The sequence below is a fragment of the Ascaphus truei genome, unplaced genomic scaffold (assembly GCF_040206685.1).
Source record: "Ascaphus truei isolate aAscTru1 unplaced genomic scaffold, aAscTru1.hap1 HAP1_SCAFFOLD_650, whole genome shotgun sequence".
In the NCBI taxonomy this organism is placed as follows: domain Eukaryota; kingdom Metazoa; phylum Chordata; class Amphibia; order Anura; family Ascaphidae; genus Ascaphus; species Ascaphus truei.
This window is the reverse complement of record NW_027456983.1, coordinates 163,980-179,209: the sequence shown is the minus strand read 5'-3', so window position 1 is coordinate 179,209 and position 15,230 is coordinate 163,980. Positions and strand designations below refer to the sequence as shown.

The 15,230-nt window shown below is 44.4% G+C and overlaps 1 protein-coding gene across 2 annotated transcripts in view; it reads left to right on the top strand.

Moving 5' to 3' along the window:
* The first annotated feature begins 842 nt into the window (after positions 1-842).
* The window catches only part of ABL1 (ABL proto-oncogene 1, non-receptor tyrosine kinase), an 82,333-nt gene continuing 67,945 nt past the window's right edge, over positions 843-15,230 (top strand). For both annotated transcript variants that reach the window (XM_075584571.1, XM_075584570.1), the window contains exon 1: positions 843-2,107. In XM_075584571.1, the coding sequence (XP_075440686.1) occupies positions 1,972-2,107 (136 nt within the window). In that variant the 5' untranslated portion in view covers positions 843-1,971. The remainder of the gene's footprint in view (positions 2,108-15,230) is intronic.

Genomic DNA, 15,230 nt, shown 5'->3' with positions numbered 1-15,230 from the left:
AAAATAGATGTACATCCATCAAGTTCAACCTATTAATGAGTTTTAAATGCCAGATTTCCCACTTCCCTGTGCTCAGAGCATGGATCTCGCTGGCAGATATGTGTTTTTTGTACATACAAATGTCCCTAAATATCTCTTCTCCTCTACCCCCTCTTTTCTTCTCCTCTCCCTCTTTTCTCCCCCCCCCCCCTCTATTCTTCTTTCCCCCTCTCTTCTCCCCCCCTCTCTTTTCTTCTTTCCCCCCCTCTCTTCTTCTCCCCCCCTTCTCTTCTTCTCGCCCCCCCTTCTCTCTTCTTCTTTCCCCTTCCCCCCTTCTTCTTTCCCCTTTCCCCCTTCTCTCTTCTTCTTTCCCCTTTCCCCCTTCTCTCTTCTTCTTTCCCCTTCTCTCTTCTTCCCCCCCTTCTCTCTCCTTCCCTTTCCCCCTTCTCTCTTCTCCTTTCCCCCTTCTCTCTTCTCCTTTCCCCCTTCTCTCTTCTCCTTTCCCCCTTCTCTCTTCTCCTTTCCCCCTTCTCTCTTCTCCTTTCCCCCTTCTCTCTTCTCCTTTCCCCCTTCTCTCTTCTCCTTTCCCCCTTCTCTCTTCTCCTTTCCCCCTTCTCTCTTCTCCTTTCCCCCTTCTCTCTTCTCCTTTCCCCCTTCTCTCGTCTTCTTTCCCCTTTCCCCCTTCTCTCGTCTTCTTTCCCCTTTCCCCCTTCTCTCGTCTTCTTTCCCCTTTCCTCTCTCTCCCCCCCGGGAGGGAGGGGGAATCGGGGATCTTTAATAGCTAGTAGAATGCGGCACAGGATGGGAAAGTACTGCGCATGCGCACAGCCTCGCATGCAAACTACCCGGAAGTGACGTTCCACACGTCAACGTCGTCTCCCAGGGCAGCGGCCAGGACCCATCATGGCGGCGGATACGGCCACTGAGTGACCGAAGCAGCACGGCTCGGGCTCCCCCAGCTCCGTCCTGTCACCTGCTCTCTCCACCCCCCCGGGGAGGGAACTTGAGCGGAGCCGCTGTCACCTATCTACACCGCATGAGAGGCCCCGGGAGCGGGGCATCCCACCGCCTGGGACACCGGGTCACCTGTGGTCACTCCCTGCCCTGGGGTCCATTCCCCCTCTCACCCAGGGACATGAACGAGTCAACACGGGGCCTGTGACCCCCACCATCCCTCCCTCCCCCCCGGGATGACCAAGGAGGGGAAGGCGGGGGCGCTTCTCTCCTAACCCCGGTAACGCCGAATATCCCCCGGGAAGGGCTGGAGGAGCCCGGCTGTCCCCCCATCCCAGGGGACCCACCGGCCTGCTACACCAGTGACCATGACACTAATAACTCACATACTTGAAAGTTTCTATTTACAATATATGCAATATCTGACACTGAATGCATTGCACATGGGGCAAACCCCCTAACACTATTGCTTTGTGTGTGTGTGTGTGTAACGTTTTGTCTTACTTGGGGACAGTTGTTGCACCAATAAGGCACCCCAGGTGTGTGTGTCTTTGCACGGTTCGACACACTTCATTCATTCACCTGTACAGACAGTCCTCGGTTATCCACCGGAACCCGTTCTGAAAATAGCGTTGGATAGTGAAACCGTTGTAAAGTGAGTCCCATGTTAATCAGTGGCGGTGAGCTTCGGATAACGCATTCAGGCGTCGAAAAACGAACCATAGGGTTGCATTGTAAAGCGTTGGATATGCCATTCATTGTAAAGTGAAACGAGGACTACCTGTAACTGGTTTCATTGTTGCCTTGCACAGCTCACTAGAGCCAGACCAAAGAGACTTCACTTTTATATACACAAGGAAATCCTGTCTCTTTTTTTCCACTTTTTTTTTTTCTTGCTGACTAACCTCACTGAACTGAAATCGATTTGCTGACCAGTAAGGAACTGGATGCTGTGAATACAACTGCTATACACGGTTTGACAATCTGAAAGGACAAGATCTTCTACTTTTTGCAAACAGTCCTGCATATCCTTAATTTATGGGGCAACAGCCCGGAAAAGTGCTTGGGGACCAGAGGAGGCCAAGCCTGCCCGCCTTACCTTTCATCAAAGGAGCAGGGAAGAAAGAGTCTGCCAGGCATGGAGGTCCCCACTGCAATGTTTTTGTGGAGCATGGTAAGCGATTATTTTGGTATATCTTGTATATTCCTGATCATGTATATTGCATTTTACAGAGAAAACGAGTCCCTGCCCCGTAGAAGAGTGTACAATCTGATTTTGGGGCTTGATGCACAGGGAGAAAAGTTACCTGCCCAAAGTCACACGAACCTGCCTCCCCCATTTCACGGTCCGGGGGACATTACCACTGAACTACTCTGATCTCCTCTTTAGCTTAAGTTCTAGGTCACCTTGTTATTGTTTCCAGGAGCAGTGTATTCCTTCATTATTTTAACCCTTGGCATAGTAGCGACATTGGTTGCTATCAGAATCGTTATCCCATATAATACGAACACGTATGTGGTAAAATCACGTAATCACTTCAGTGTCCGAAGGAGACCCCCGTGGCACTGCAGGGGTTAAAGTATGGGGCTGTCATAAGCCGAAATAGTCTTTCTTGACTTTAGGAACTAAAAACATGGTTTCCTGCTTAATATAGACCTCAATGGGGATTTCCGGCCAAAAACAGCCTGAATGGCTGCTTTGTCACATAGAATAAGGCCCTAAAACGATGCACCAAGATCATTGCAGGGGTCCTACGACTGTTTAATACATGGGTTACTCTAAGTCTACGAGCTAAACCTGTTGGGGAAAGAGAGGAGTTATTTATTTCTGTATCGTATGATCTTATAATTCACAGGACTGAGTTAACTTGGTACACATGTTATACCCTATCAATTTTGCTTAAACTTTTGTCTGTATTTTGAATTCTATAAGAAATATAATCAGGCTTGTGATTTTAACTGGCACCAAATAAATAATTGATAGTTGTGATTTGACAAAAATCTCGCTCTGATCATTATGTTCAGTTGCTGGAAAAGTTTGTCTTCTTACCCGAAGTGTGGTGTGTCCGCTATGTGATTTGTTTTTGTGTGTATTCATCGGCTCTTTCATTGCAAGTTGCGTATATTCGTCATATTTCCTCATTATTATAGAGCAGCAAATTCAATTGGTCACTCAGAAGAAAGTGAACATGCTGTCTAATTCTGCGTAAACCACCAGCAATAAACATATCTGGCTTCAGATGCAGAGCAGAGATTACGTAGTGATAGCAAGTATATGTCAATTGTGGCACAGTTGTGAGGTTGTGTCGGTTCGTGACATAAGGGTAACCGTGTGGGACATTGACCTACAAATACATTTTGAAGAATAATATACAATTCAAAGAAAAGTAATTGGGGCTTTGTGCTATGCCATACATCTCAGATTTTCTGTGTAATAGATCAACGAAAGAATACTCATAAGTGTCTTTTGAGTGTGTCTCATTTTGGTAGGTTGTGTGGTCTTGAAAGAAGCTTCTTTGCAGACACTGATACCATGTCTTAGATGGTGAGATTGGGTTAGTCAAGGGGTCCTCTTTGGCTGATTCATATGATTCAGTAAGTAAGAGTTATACAAAGATGTGTCGTGAGCTTTGTATATCAATGTAGACATTGATTTATGCAGCACACAGCTCGGCCTTTGTGCCTTTATCCTGTTTTATTAAAAGGTACCACAATATAAAATTCAACTCTTTCTAACTCCGAGAGCAGCAGATGGCACTTTCCTAGACTGCCATCGGTTGGATCAGATCTCTCTCTGGATAAGTGTTTGAAGCTAATGTACTCCATGTGTGCAACAGTAATCTAATTGTCCCCCCACAATAGCATGATCTGAAGAGCTAGCCAGGGGGTTGCTTAAAATGATTATATTCCCATCCTTGATGTGAGAAAGGTGCAGCTTCTTTTATACCGACACTCCTAGCTGCTGTTCAGTTTTATTTAGAATAAATGTCACGGCCTTTCTAGCAGTATTTCTAAAAATACTACACCGAAAGTAGCAATTATTTTATTTAATAGAACGGACACAATAATAGCTGTATATGGACCTGTTTGCCTCTTGTGAGGCCCGTAGCATCGTTTCATAGCAATACATTATTAAAGCAACAGTCTGCGCTGATTCTGTTCTATTATTTCTACCTTGCTTTTAAAACCCTTCCTTTCTTCAGGAGATATAAGCGTTAGAAATATCAAGTGAGGTTAAAATGGACCTGTTCCCAGAGTCCTGTGCGGTCTAAATGTTACCATGGTAAACTCTGAAGCTAGAGCTTAAGAAAAATGTGATTTTTTTTTTAGTACTTAAACATATAAAGAAGAGCAGGAAATGTCCACGTGGCAAGATACTAACATTACATAAGTTAAAGTCACATTGAAAGTAGCAATTTGCACTGGCTGTTTGGGAGGGGAGGGGGGGGGGGTCTGTTAACCTATTCTTAGGGGATCCCCAAGAGCTGATCAGTGGTCCCCCCGACGTCCGGAGATTGCCTGGTTCCCGAGGTATTACTCCTTTTTTTTTGTCTGAATATTTTTTTCTTTCTGGACAGAGAATATCTCATTTGTTATTCTCGCTGCTTGGGCAACCAATAAAAATGGCAACATTCGCATTGCGCCCTGCGGTCTTATTTGTAGTTTTTGTGTCACACACCAGCACAAAAATCTACGGAAATGGAGGGTACGCAGACGGGGGGCACCACAGGTATGCATTAAAATAATGGCAATATGACACTTTTCATAATCGTATGACATCCATCAACTATTTCACCATGAAGCACTTTCTTTTTTTACAAAACTGATGCAAAGTATTTATACGACTTTATGTCAAGCTTGGGGCATTACACCAAGTGTGTACAGCACTTTACGAAATAAACGAGGCATTGTGTTGTAGCGCTGGCTCTATTGTGGTGTCTTATAACGCTGGAGAACAGTCATAACATAACTTACGGGATGAGGACTCCCATTTCCCCCCTCCCCCCCGGATTAATTAATAGCATTCAGTGTTAATATACAAAATCATGAATAAATTGTAATCAGAACTCTGGCAGCATTACCGAAAACGATCTATAAAACAGTTTCTATTCCCGTTTCTGATTTGGGCAGCTTCCAGAACGTATACGGTAACATTTCTTGTTTCGCAAAGTTGAAGCAACCTGACAAAGGAAAAATATCGTCATATTGACTTTTTAGCAATGTTTTATAATTTTGTGTGTCATTCCTAGCGGCGTAAACACACATTTGTCACGAGAAGGCATTAACCAAATAAGAGCATGCACTTTTCTATTGATTTGTTTACTGATGTTTTATAGTAATTGGGGCACATATTGGATTTCACCGTTTCAAAGCAATTTCCCAAAGCAAAGAGAAGAAAGTACTTTGTATCCTCACAAAACCAGCACAAAGAAAGATAGTTCAAAGTTGTAATCTTGACTGTGTGTCAAGGAGCAGATGGGGCTGTTGTGAATTTCAACGATGCTTTTCTGGAACCGTTAATTATCGAGTATGGCTGTGTGTCTCTCACTGCCTCAATTGAGCACTCTAAAGTCTTTGTAACATCAAAATTGACTAACTACTTCTTGAAATTAACATGAAATGGTAGATTTTGCTACTGAGTGACAATGACATTTTAATTGTGGAACTTTTTGTACTCCTTCCTTTTACGAAGTCCAATTTTAAAGCGATAGACAAAGCTACCTAAGGCTGCGTCCATGGTGACTCAGCCTGTGCGGAGGTGCGCTGAGGCTGAGGGAAAGCGGGTGCTTTCCCTGGCCTTGATACGCGCGCCGTCCGGGGGCGTGTCGGGGGGCGGGCCAGTGACGTCACGGAGCTGGGTCGCCCTCATTGGAATTTGAATTTTACATTTTCTAAAGACCTACGCTTCCGCACGCTTGCGGAAGCGTGCGCGAGCCCCTGCTAAAGCCGCTCTCACTGCGGCTGCAGGGGCTCACTGGTAAGTGAGAGCGCGCCTCAGCACGGGTCAGTGCCTAAGCGCTGACTATGCCCGAGGCCTAATACTGTACTGCGTTCTTAAAGGTGTAAGCGTTACATTTGATAAGACACTAATGAAGATTGTTTTATTTATTTAAATAAATTAAAATAATTTGATAAAAGACACTGTAATGAAGATAATAGTCTAACGCCGTGATCCCCTGCAAGGGAGGGGTGTCCTTGGTGTTCGCAAAAAAAGTGGGTCCCTGAGCCCGTGTGGGGACTGCACACTTGGTAAGGCCCCAAACTGCACCTTAGCGTGGGGGGGTATAGCTGTGAATTGCAGCAGGGGCTTCCATAGTCTCACCCCGCAATGCTTTGCATCCATTGCAGCGGCAAGGCATTGTGGGTTGGGACTTTGTACGTGATTGACAGCTATACCCCCCCCATGCTGTCTGCACACATTGAGGAGCAGTTTGGGGCCTTAAGCATGTGTTTACCCGCCACAAGCTCAGAATACTATACTGCCTGAGATCGTCAGTTTTGCTAGCACTAATCTGAGTAGGCAAAATATATATTAATTGAGGGTTAATCTTTTCTAGCAGGGGGTGCACAGTGTAAGTTTGGTATTATACTAAGCGCTGGCGCGCGTGCGAGGCAATGATAAATACCTGTCTCCCTATGACACTTTATCCAGTGCTGACGCGCGCGGCAGATAGTGTTGGCGCTGCAGCTGTGTGGAAATGCAAATAAATTGGTATTTTCGACCGGCTGCCGTGCCACGTGACACTCTGAGCCAATCATAGCGCGGCCTACCGTTGTGACATCATGGCCACGTCCCCTAGCTGCGCGCGTCACCGTTTGGCCTATAGGCACTAAACGCGCCTGCGCTTACTATACATGCCTAATAGGTTTAAAAACACGGGTCTAACTGATATTATGGGTACATCACTGTATAGGCGTGTCCATGTTTATAGAGAGTATGGAGACTAGAGAAATGCTTCTTTGAAGAGGTGAAGCCTTTTAAAAACAATCAAAAAGGTTTCTTTCTTAAAACAGACAACTTTATTCTATTTAATCCCCTTTCAGACGCTCCGTCTCCACATTTCTTTCATGTATTGTGTGCAAATTGCTTTAGAAAAGTAACCATTAAATCCTAGTACGACACGTTATCCAGAGCTCAGTATTTCATGGATTTGCTTATATTCACTGCCGTCACCAATTTAAAGAACATCTTTCTGCACATCGCAGATTCATCTTCTCCGGTTCGATCAATCTCTTAAAGCAGCAGTGCAAGCTGCCGGTTTTTTTGTTTTATTTATATTTTTTTTCTCTTTAATATGTGCATCAATATAAGCCACCATGATAAGTAATTCGCGAAGTTGCCGATCGATCCGTTCTTCTGTTATCGATCGGCGAAGATTCGGCTCGGGGGTTCACTAAATGACTGCATAGGAGTATTGACTCCGTATCTGTGACTTCGTAAATGGTTGCTATAGAACTAAAAAAAAGTCTTTTTCATAATAATACATTCAACATGTCATTCAGAGTTGTTTTTAAAAAAAGCTACACATATTTTCTCATAGTACAAAACTGATGTATTAAAAAAAAACACATGTAGGATATTGCTTGATCTGCAGCTTTAAAAAGGAAAACTTGATATTTTTCTTGTTCAGCTCCTTCCTGGCACAAGAGATTTGTTGAATATTTAGCAAAATCTACCTGATCTGCATGTCAAGCTAATCTATTAGTTTCCCTGTTGTCACCAACTATAACACGCTTGTGGTTTTTCATGTGCATCATTTCATTACCGTAATTTGTGGTCAAATGAAATGTCAGTGCAACACAATATAAGTAGGTTCCTCGGTGTGTGTTTGTTGTTAAACATCCATCAACACACATGTGTGTAAACTTAAGTGGGTCACAAAACTAAACAGAGTCCCCGTTCTTTAGGCCCGCTCCCACGTGTGCACGTGGTACTTCCCGTCTCCTATCAAGAAAATGCGCCCAGTAGTAAACCGCAAAAGGAAGGTAAGAAATGCCCAGGAATCCTCCAGTCCTCAGGGGATTGATAGCTGCTGATTTTTCCAGAAGAAGGGGGGCCCCACCCCGAAACGTTGCCCCCCCCTGATGTAAATGTGGTTTTCTCCTGGTTTCGTTCCTCCACTCGCCTTGCTTTTTTACCCCTTTTTATATTGAATTGTCAGCATTTTGGATACTCGTTTGTGCCCCAGTGCAACGGGGTCCGTGATCTTCGTGTCGGTACCTGGCATCATCCCTCGTATCCTGCATGGTGGAGAAGTATCGGTTATACATGTATACAGCTTTGGTGTGTTTTCTATCATTCATATCAACAGATATGTTGTACATACCTTTTTTTCCCCCCTCTCGCTATGATGTAAAGTGATTTATACACATGAATGTCATATACTTCTCTTCAATAAAGTGCTAGTGAATGATTTCTATTCCTTGCTATTCATCTCTCTCATATATATATATTTATTTTTCCTTGTTGGAGTGTCGGGAACTCTGTTTAGTTTTATTCGAAAATATAAGGGGTCCTTCTTTAGTTCCCTTTGCCCTATCATCTGATTGGTTCTTGCCTTCTTGTGATCGAGTTGTGCTGTCTTATCACTATACTTTGTTAAATTGGTCATTTTTTGGAGAAAACGCTCCCACTCCTTTACACGCCGTGCTTGGCAGCTTAAGCTGCGCTTATAGTGCCCGCGACGGCGACGCGACTTCGCTCCAAAACAAAACAATTGACTCCATCGCGAGCGCCTATAGTAAGGGCGACGGAGCGATGTCGCGACCAAAAATTTGGAAGCCAGGTAAATTTGATTTTTCAGAGACTGTTGCCACATGTGACTGTCTCTGAACCAATCAATGACCCCGTCGCTGAAAGTTAAATGATAACTTTCGCGGGTGGCGACGGGTGACGTCATCGGTCGCGTAGCCAGCACTATAAGCGCGGCCTTATGTTGTGTATGTTGTGTATTAACCTCTTGAAGAGGTCTTTATTGTGTCACACATCTCTACATATAAGTGACCCCATCATTAAAGGAGCAGTTTCTGTTGCCACCCCGTTGTTTAGCATGTATAGGAAGCCGGAGGTCCCTTGAGATAAACCACGTTCATTTCACCTCCCAGGGGAAGGTGCCACTGTTACTTCACGGAGGTTTCAATTGCCCACGTCACACGGGCCAATAAGATGCTACGGCAGATGACATCACGGTTTCTTATTGGCTCGCGTGAAGCGGGAGATTTAAACTTCCATTTGTTTCCATTCGGAAGGGGACTGTGTTGGCGACACCTTCCCCGGTAGAATCTCGGGAAGCAGAGGACTGAAATCAACGCGGTTGAACTCCGGAAACCCCCTGCTTGCTGTACATGTAAAATAAAAAAGGGGACGGGCAGTGGCAAAAAGAGGAGAAACTGCTTTAAAAAGGGGTACCTTCTTGTAATAAATGAGCACATGTTTTGTAACGTTGTCCCTGTTACATAGTGCTGATTTGCACTCCCACATTGAGCTGTTCATACAATATGCCTTGCAATTTGCTTTCTAATCTCCCTGTCTCCTAGACGTCAGTGTGACTTTTAACCTTTTCATTAGTGACAGAGCCAAAAGACTTAATGACCGTCACTTCATGGAAGTGGCAACGGTTTGTAAAGGATCAGCGCAATGCACTGTAAGGCTTCCGGCAAAGAGTACATCTCGCCAATTACTTAAAAGTCCGTTTTATGTAACACACTCGGCTTCGCTGTCTCTTAACCTATTTACCTCCAGAGGAGCCGGGAGCAGCAGAGTTCCGGTATCCCTGGCAGTGAAGAGGGTAAGATGGGGGCAGAGGGAGCATTACACTGTATTGTGGAGATCACAAAACCAGTTGAATCACTACCCTACAAAGTGTATTTTTAGGAAGAATTTTTAATTGCATGTACTCACATGATTTGTCAGATTTCCAGCAGTTAAGGCATTGCAAAATATTTATACATGCGTACACTTTTAAAGGCATTTTATATTAACATGTTCTCTTTTGAGTACACAAAACTTGTGACAGTATTTGGCACTATTATTCACGCACAGGAATCAATTGTACTGTTTTAATTTGTTGTGTGTTTTTTTTTTTGTATGTACGGTATGTTTTTATGTATATAGCGCGTCACAACAGTAATACACGGGGCATAATAATATAACACATAGTAAGCGCTTCAAGCATGAAAGTAACATTAGGAAAAGGAGTCCCTGTCCCGAAGAGCTTGCAATCGAAGTGTTCAAAGCAGTGACTTAATTCCAGCTCATGTATACTTTTCTATGAGACAATGCAGATCTAGAAAGCAGGTGTTTTTATTCCAGCGATTGTTTATTTTACCGCGCAGCTAATATTTTGAGACATTCTGATCTTTTCATTACAACACAACCTGATAGTTTTATTTTTGTTGTTGATTCTTTTTTATTTTTTTATATATATATATATGCTTATATTTTATTCAGGTTTTTCACAAAACTGTGAAAACACAGAGGATTAAAAAAAAGGGGGGAGTGGTAGGGTACAAAAGAAAAAAGAGGCGTGCGTGTCCGTGATGTCACCCGTGTGTAGCGGGGGCGTTTTCCGGACATGGTAGATGCGCCATCGGGGGTGTGTGTCTGGGGGCGTGTCAGTGATGTCACGTAGCTGGTTCGCATTGGGCGAACCGCTCACGTGACCTGCCCGTCACGCTGAGAAATCAGTTTCAACTGATTCCTCGCGCAACGTGCGACCCCTCCTGCTGCCACGTGGTCTATGGGCGCTGTCACGTACGACCCCCTGCTAGCACGCGACCTGCATACGGGACAAGGGTTAATACCGACACTCGCAAGTGCACCCACTCTTCACCCCCGCAAGGGTCCCTCAAATGAGTTGCATCTCTCCTCAAGCCGTCCCAATATACCACCGCCACGAACAGCTCACAAGTGAGCACGTGACTTAGACATGCAACCAGGGTTAATACACAAGGCTATTCTAGTAACCCCCTTTCTCCTCTGCAAGGAACCAGTGAGTTAGTATTAACCCCTACTCAATTGCACATCATATCTATCCACTACCACCACCTGAAGTTATGCAGATATGATAACAGATCTTAGACTAAAATATCTGGCAGGGCCCCAGGTCCCTGTTTATTATAGGAAAAACTATGCACTTTAACACAAAATCAGTTGTAGTAACATGTGCCCGAATTCGTAAGTTATGCTCTCCAGAGCGCGCATTAGTTCGTTCAGCGCCCAAAGCATTACTTATTAAATGTTTTAATATATATATATATATATATATATATATATATATATATATACACAGTGCTTAGATTACAGAAAGGAGATACGAAATAAACATACAGTTGCAATATAAGGCAGAACAGTTTCTTAAAACAAAAGGTGTAAAACAGAAAATCCTATACAGTACATTACCAAAGGACATATGTTCTTCTCAAAGAGGTCATTGATGAGAGGCAATGCCTTATCCTCAGTCTGGTCTCCATAAAACTCTGAAGCTAACTGCCTACAAAATCTTGTAGCCAACTGCCTTTCCCAAGGCACCGGCAGGAGCCCACCCCTTCTATAGAATACCTTTTCCTAAAATTGTAGCTCATTAACCCCTTAAGCCCCAGAGGGATTAAAAATATCGATTACTTCATGACATTATCATGACAGGCGCGATCAATGCCTTAAGGCAATGTGATCGCGCCACACGGTCTGCGGCCGCATGGACTTAGCCTTATGATTTATAGATATAAACGTTGACACTTTACAGCCTTCAGTTATCAGCGCCTTATTATTGTACTACTATCCCGTTTTGGGCATCTGGCGTATATTGAGACAGGACGGAGTACATTTATATAGTTAGATCAGCTTGTCCCAAACAGACACTCGCATGGTTCTCTGTTTCCTTATGGTTCAGGAATTCACTATCTGTCCAGGAGACACAAATTCTGTGAAATGTTTTGTGTTTTTTGTGTAAGAAAAGCTTGTAAGTTTTTCCATGATCATAATTTTATTTTTATTCTCGGTGTAAGAATATTTATGGACGATGTGGTTTGTTCTGGCCGTGAGAATGTGCGGGGTTAATTTATGTTGCGAGAGCAAACTGATTTTGGCTGGCGTGGCTAGTAAAAATTGGAGAGGGTCCACCTCCTGATTTCTAGGACTTCCTCAATTACATTTGTTGCCTTGATTCAGAATATCTGAATTTTTGGACATGTCCATCATATGCGGACCATATCTCCAATCTGTCCACACTTACACCAACACCTATCTGATGAGCCAGGAAAGTGAAGACTTAGCCTTGGAGGTTGAGTTTGGCCCTGAGCTCTGTAGAATCCATCCATTTTCCCTTGACGAGTAAGTCTCCCACCACCTATATTCCCATCATCCTCCACTTATCAAATATTCCATTATTCATTCCCAGTGGGAATTTAGGATCGTTCCCCAGTGGAGCTAATTTGGATGGGTGGGTCAACAGTGGGTATGTATCTTTTGCTGAGTTCCAGATGTTTTGGGAGAAGTTTAGGGTTGGGGATGTGGTTTTAAGAGAGAGCCCTTGGTCTCTGGGTATCCAGAGCCTGGTCGGCAATGAGTTGTTTTGTTTGTTTTTGTTTTTTTTAACCTTCCACAATAGGTCAGCCCAGCTCACTGGGGAAGCTTACGGGGTATTGTAATTTGGGTACATTTCACATTCTGGTGTGTTCTTCAACCACTCAGGACGATTTATAGGCTGGGTATTTCACTCTTGAACCAACATGGAAATAATAAGATGGATGATGCAGTGCTGGGACCTTTCCGATCACATAAGTCCCGCTTTTCAGAGTTGAGCAAACATGATCCAGAGGTTTATTAATGTATTAAACATCCGCCTGTCTTTGTGACATGAGCTACCGGAGCAAATGAAACGGAAATAGTCATTTTAGACTTCTAGTGTTGGTTAAATACACTTGAACAGAGGAGTGAGAGATTCTTTTTAGGAGCCGACGTTGTGGGGGCCCTTGTCCTTTTAATGTTCCCCTCCTACAAGTTAAACCTCCCGTGTGCAGATGGTAATAGCCCGGGGTCCCGGCCGAGAGACAGAGGCGGTGACCTAAGAGAGAAACACTACCTCGGCAAGCCTGAAATTGTCTGTCCTGCTGTTGAGAAGAGTTTTTAAAGGGAAGTGAAAACTCCCACTCACAATGCAGAGTGCTTTCTGTGCTGAGATATCGCTGCTGGAGGAATGCGGCTTCTCTGCAGAATGCAAGATCTTTTTCTGGAGTAGACCAACTTGCTGTGCACACGCTTTGCTCAGAAGTGTCCAGTAGGTTTTCAGACATTTAAAAAAAAAAGTTATGGTGGGTAAAAAAAAAAGCGACAAAAACTCTCCACCATAAAGTGTACAGCAAAGAAAAATCCCACTTATGGACACATCCTGCAACTCTGTTTTTCCCCCATTATGCTTCCACTGCAGTCAGGGATTCTGGGTAATCACATGCAAATGAGCAGTCACTGTAGGTTTTCAGTAAGTATCCTAAGCTAACTGATTTGTGACCGTGTCCAGTAACGATACCAGCGTGATTGGCCTTTCTCAATAACATAATAAGTTACAAATGTACTTGTGAATAAGCGCCTTGCAGACCCATTCGCTGCCAGAGAGGCGTGCAGCATATTGCTTTGTAGTTTAATGCAGGGCCCGTTCTTAACGGCTTAATGGGAAGTGAGGGATGGGGCAGGAGAAGATGTATGTCTCATGTATGTCTAATGCTCTCACATCCTAACCTTAATACCACTCCATGCTCGGCTAGGGATGATTGTGCATGGAAATTAGACTGCACATTCTGTCATTCCAAATGCATTTGTGTTTATGCTTTTTTGTCTCTCTGCCTCAGCGAGCCTTATGTTGCTATTAAATCTGTTCCCTTTCGCTAGATGTATCTCATCACATTTTTGGAACCGCACAGTGTATGAAATAAAACTGTAAACTTGCTTTGTGTTGCCACATAAGGGGGCTGAGATACCAGCACGTTCTATCAGGGTTCGTATGCTAGTACAGGGGTGCTCAAGCCCCCGCAACAGGTCAGGTTTTCAGGATATCCCAGCTTCAGCAAAGACTCAGCCACCTGTGCTAAAGCAAGGACTGATTGAGCCACCTGTGCTGAAGCAGTTATATCCTGAAAACCTGACCTGTTAGGGGGGGCTTGAGGACTGGAGTTGAGCACCCCTGTGCCAGTACCTGCGCCCCTCTATTTTATACACGCTTGGGGTGTGTGGTGCCTTCCACCGTAATATTGGTCCCTATTAGCTAAGCAGTCTTCTGCCATAAGACAGCTTGCAACCCCGTGCCTTCAATGGGCTATAAAGTCTGAAAAATGTGTCTTTTGACAGAGGGCTGTTGGGTAAATATGGCCCATCCTGTTTTGGGCCGCGATTAGAGTGGCGGCGCGTGTGCGCGTGACACCGGAACAAATTAGTGTAGAGACCAATGAAGGCACACACAGTGTGCACGATGACGCGCTACGGAGCGACAGATAACTGAAATTGTTTTTGCAGCGCGACGGCTGCGTCACGTGAGCGGTTCAGCCAATGAGGAAGAACCGCTCATGTGACGTCACAGCCACGCCTCCCTGTCACCTCCAGCCCAGTTTGTTTCGCGCGTACGCCGCCACTATAATCGCGGCCTTCACCAGCAGCCTACGGCTGTGCTTATCGTGACGTTGACGGCGACGCGACGGTCGCTGATGGAAAATCAAATAGAGATGAGTTTCAGCGATCGCGACCAATCCGTTGCTCCGTCGCTGCATCGCGCTTACTATAAGTGCACGCGACGGCGGCAATGCATTTGTTTTGTCGCGTCGCTGTCGCCGGCACTATAAGCGCAGCCTTACTTTCTTTGCTGGTTTTTACTGCATGTGAAGGTTTTCCTGTCTGTTTAAAGTACTTTCGTATCTTATCCTCATGCTATCTGCACATGTAAACACAAGCCTGGAAGGCCAATAGGTTCCTGGGAGCACAAGATCTTATTTCCAACTTCTTAGTGCTACAAACAAGCAGAATGGAAGAGGGTTTAGAGTAAAATCCCACAGATTAGATGGTTACAAATAGCAAGGAATAAAAGAAGTGCAGTAAAACATTGTGCTGCCCCTAGGTGGTATTGCAGCTAAAATGTACCAAGAATAACATCTGTTGGTTGAGTAGCAAAGCTGGGATTCTGCTGACAGTGTCTTCTGAAAGTGCATATTATCTGTAATGCTGAGCATTGTGCTACCTTAGCAAGGCATTCCACAATTCTTTATGTTCCTTTAGTAAGTTTGTGCAAATCTCAAACACCCTAATTCAATGT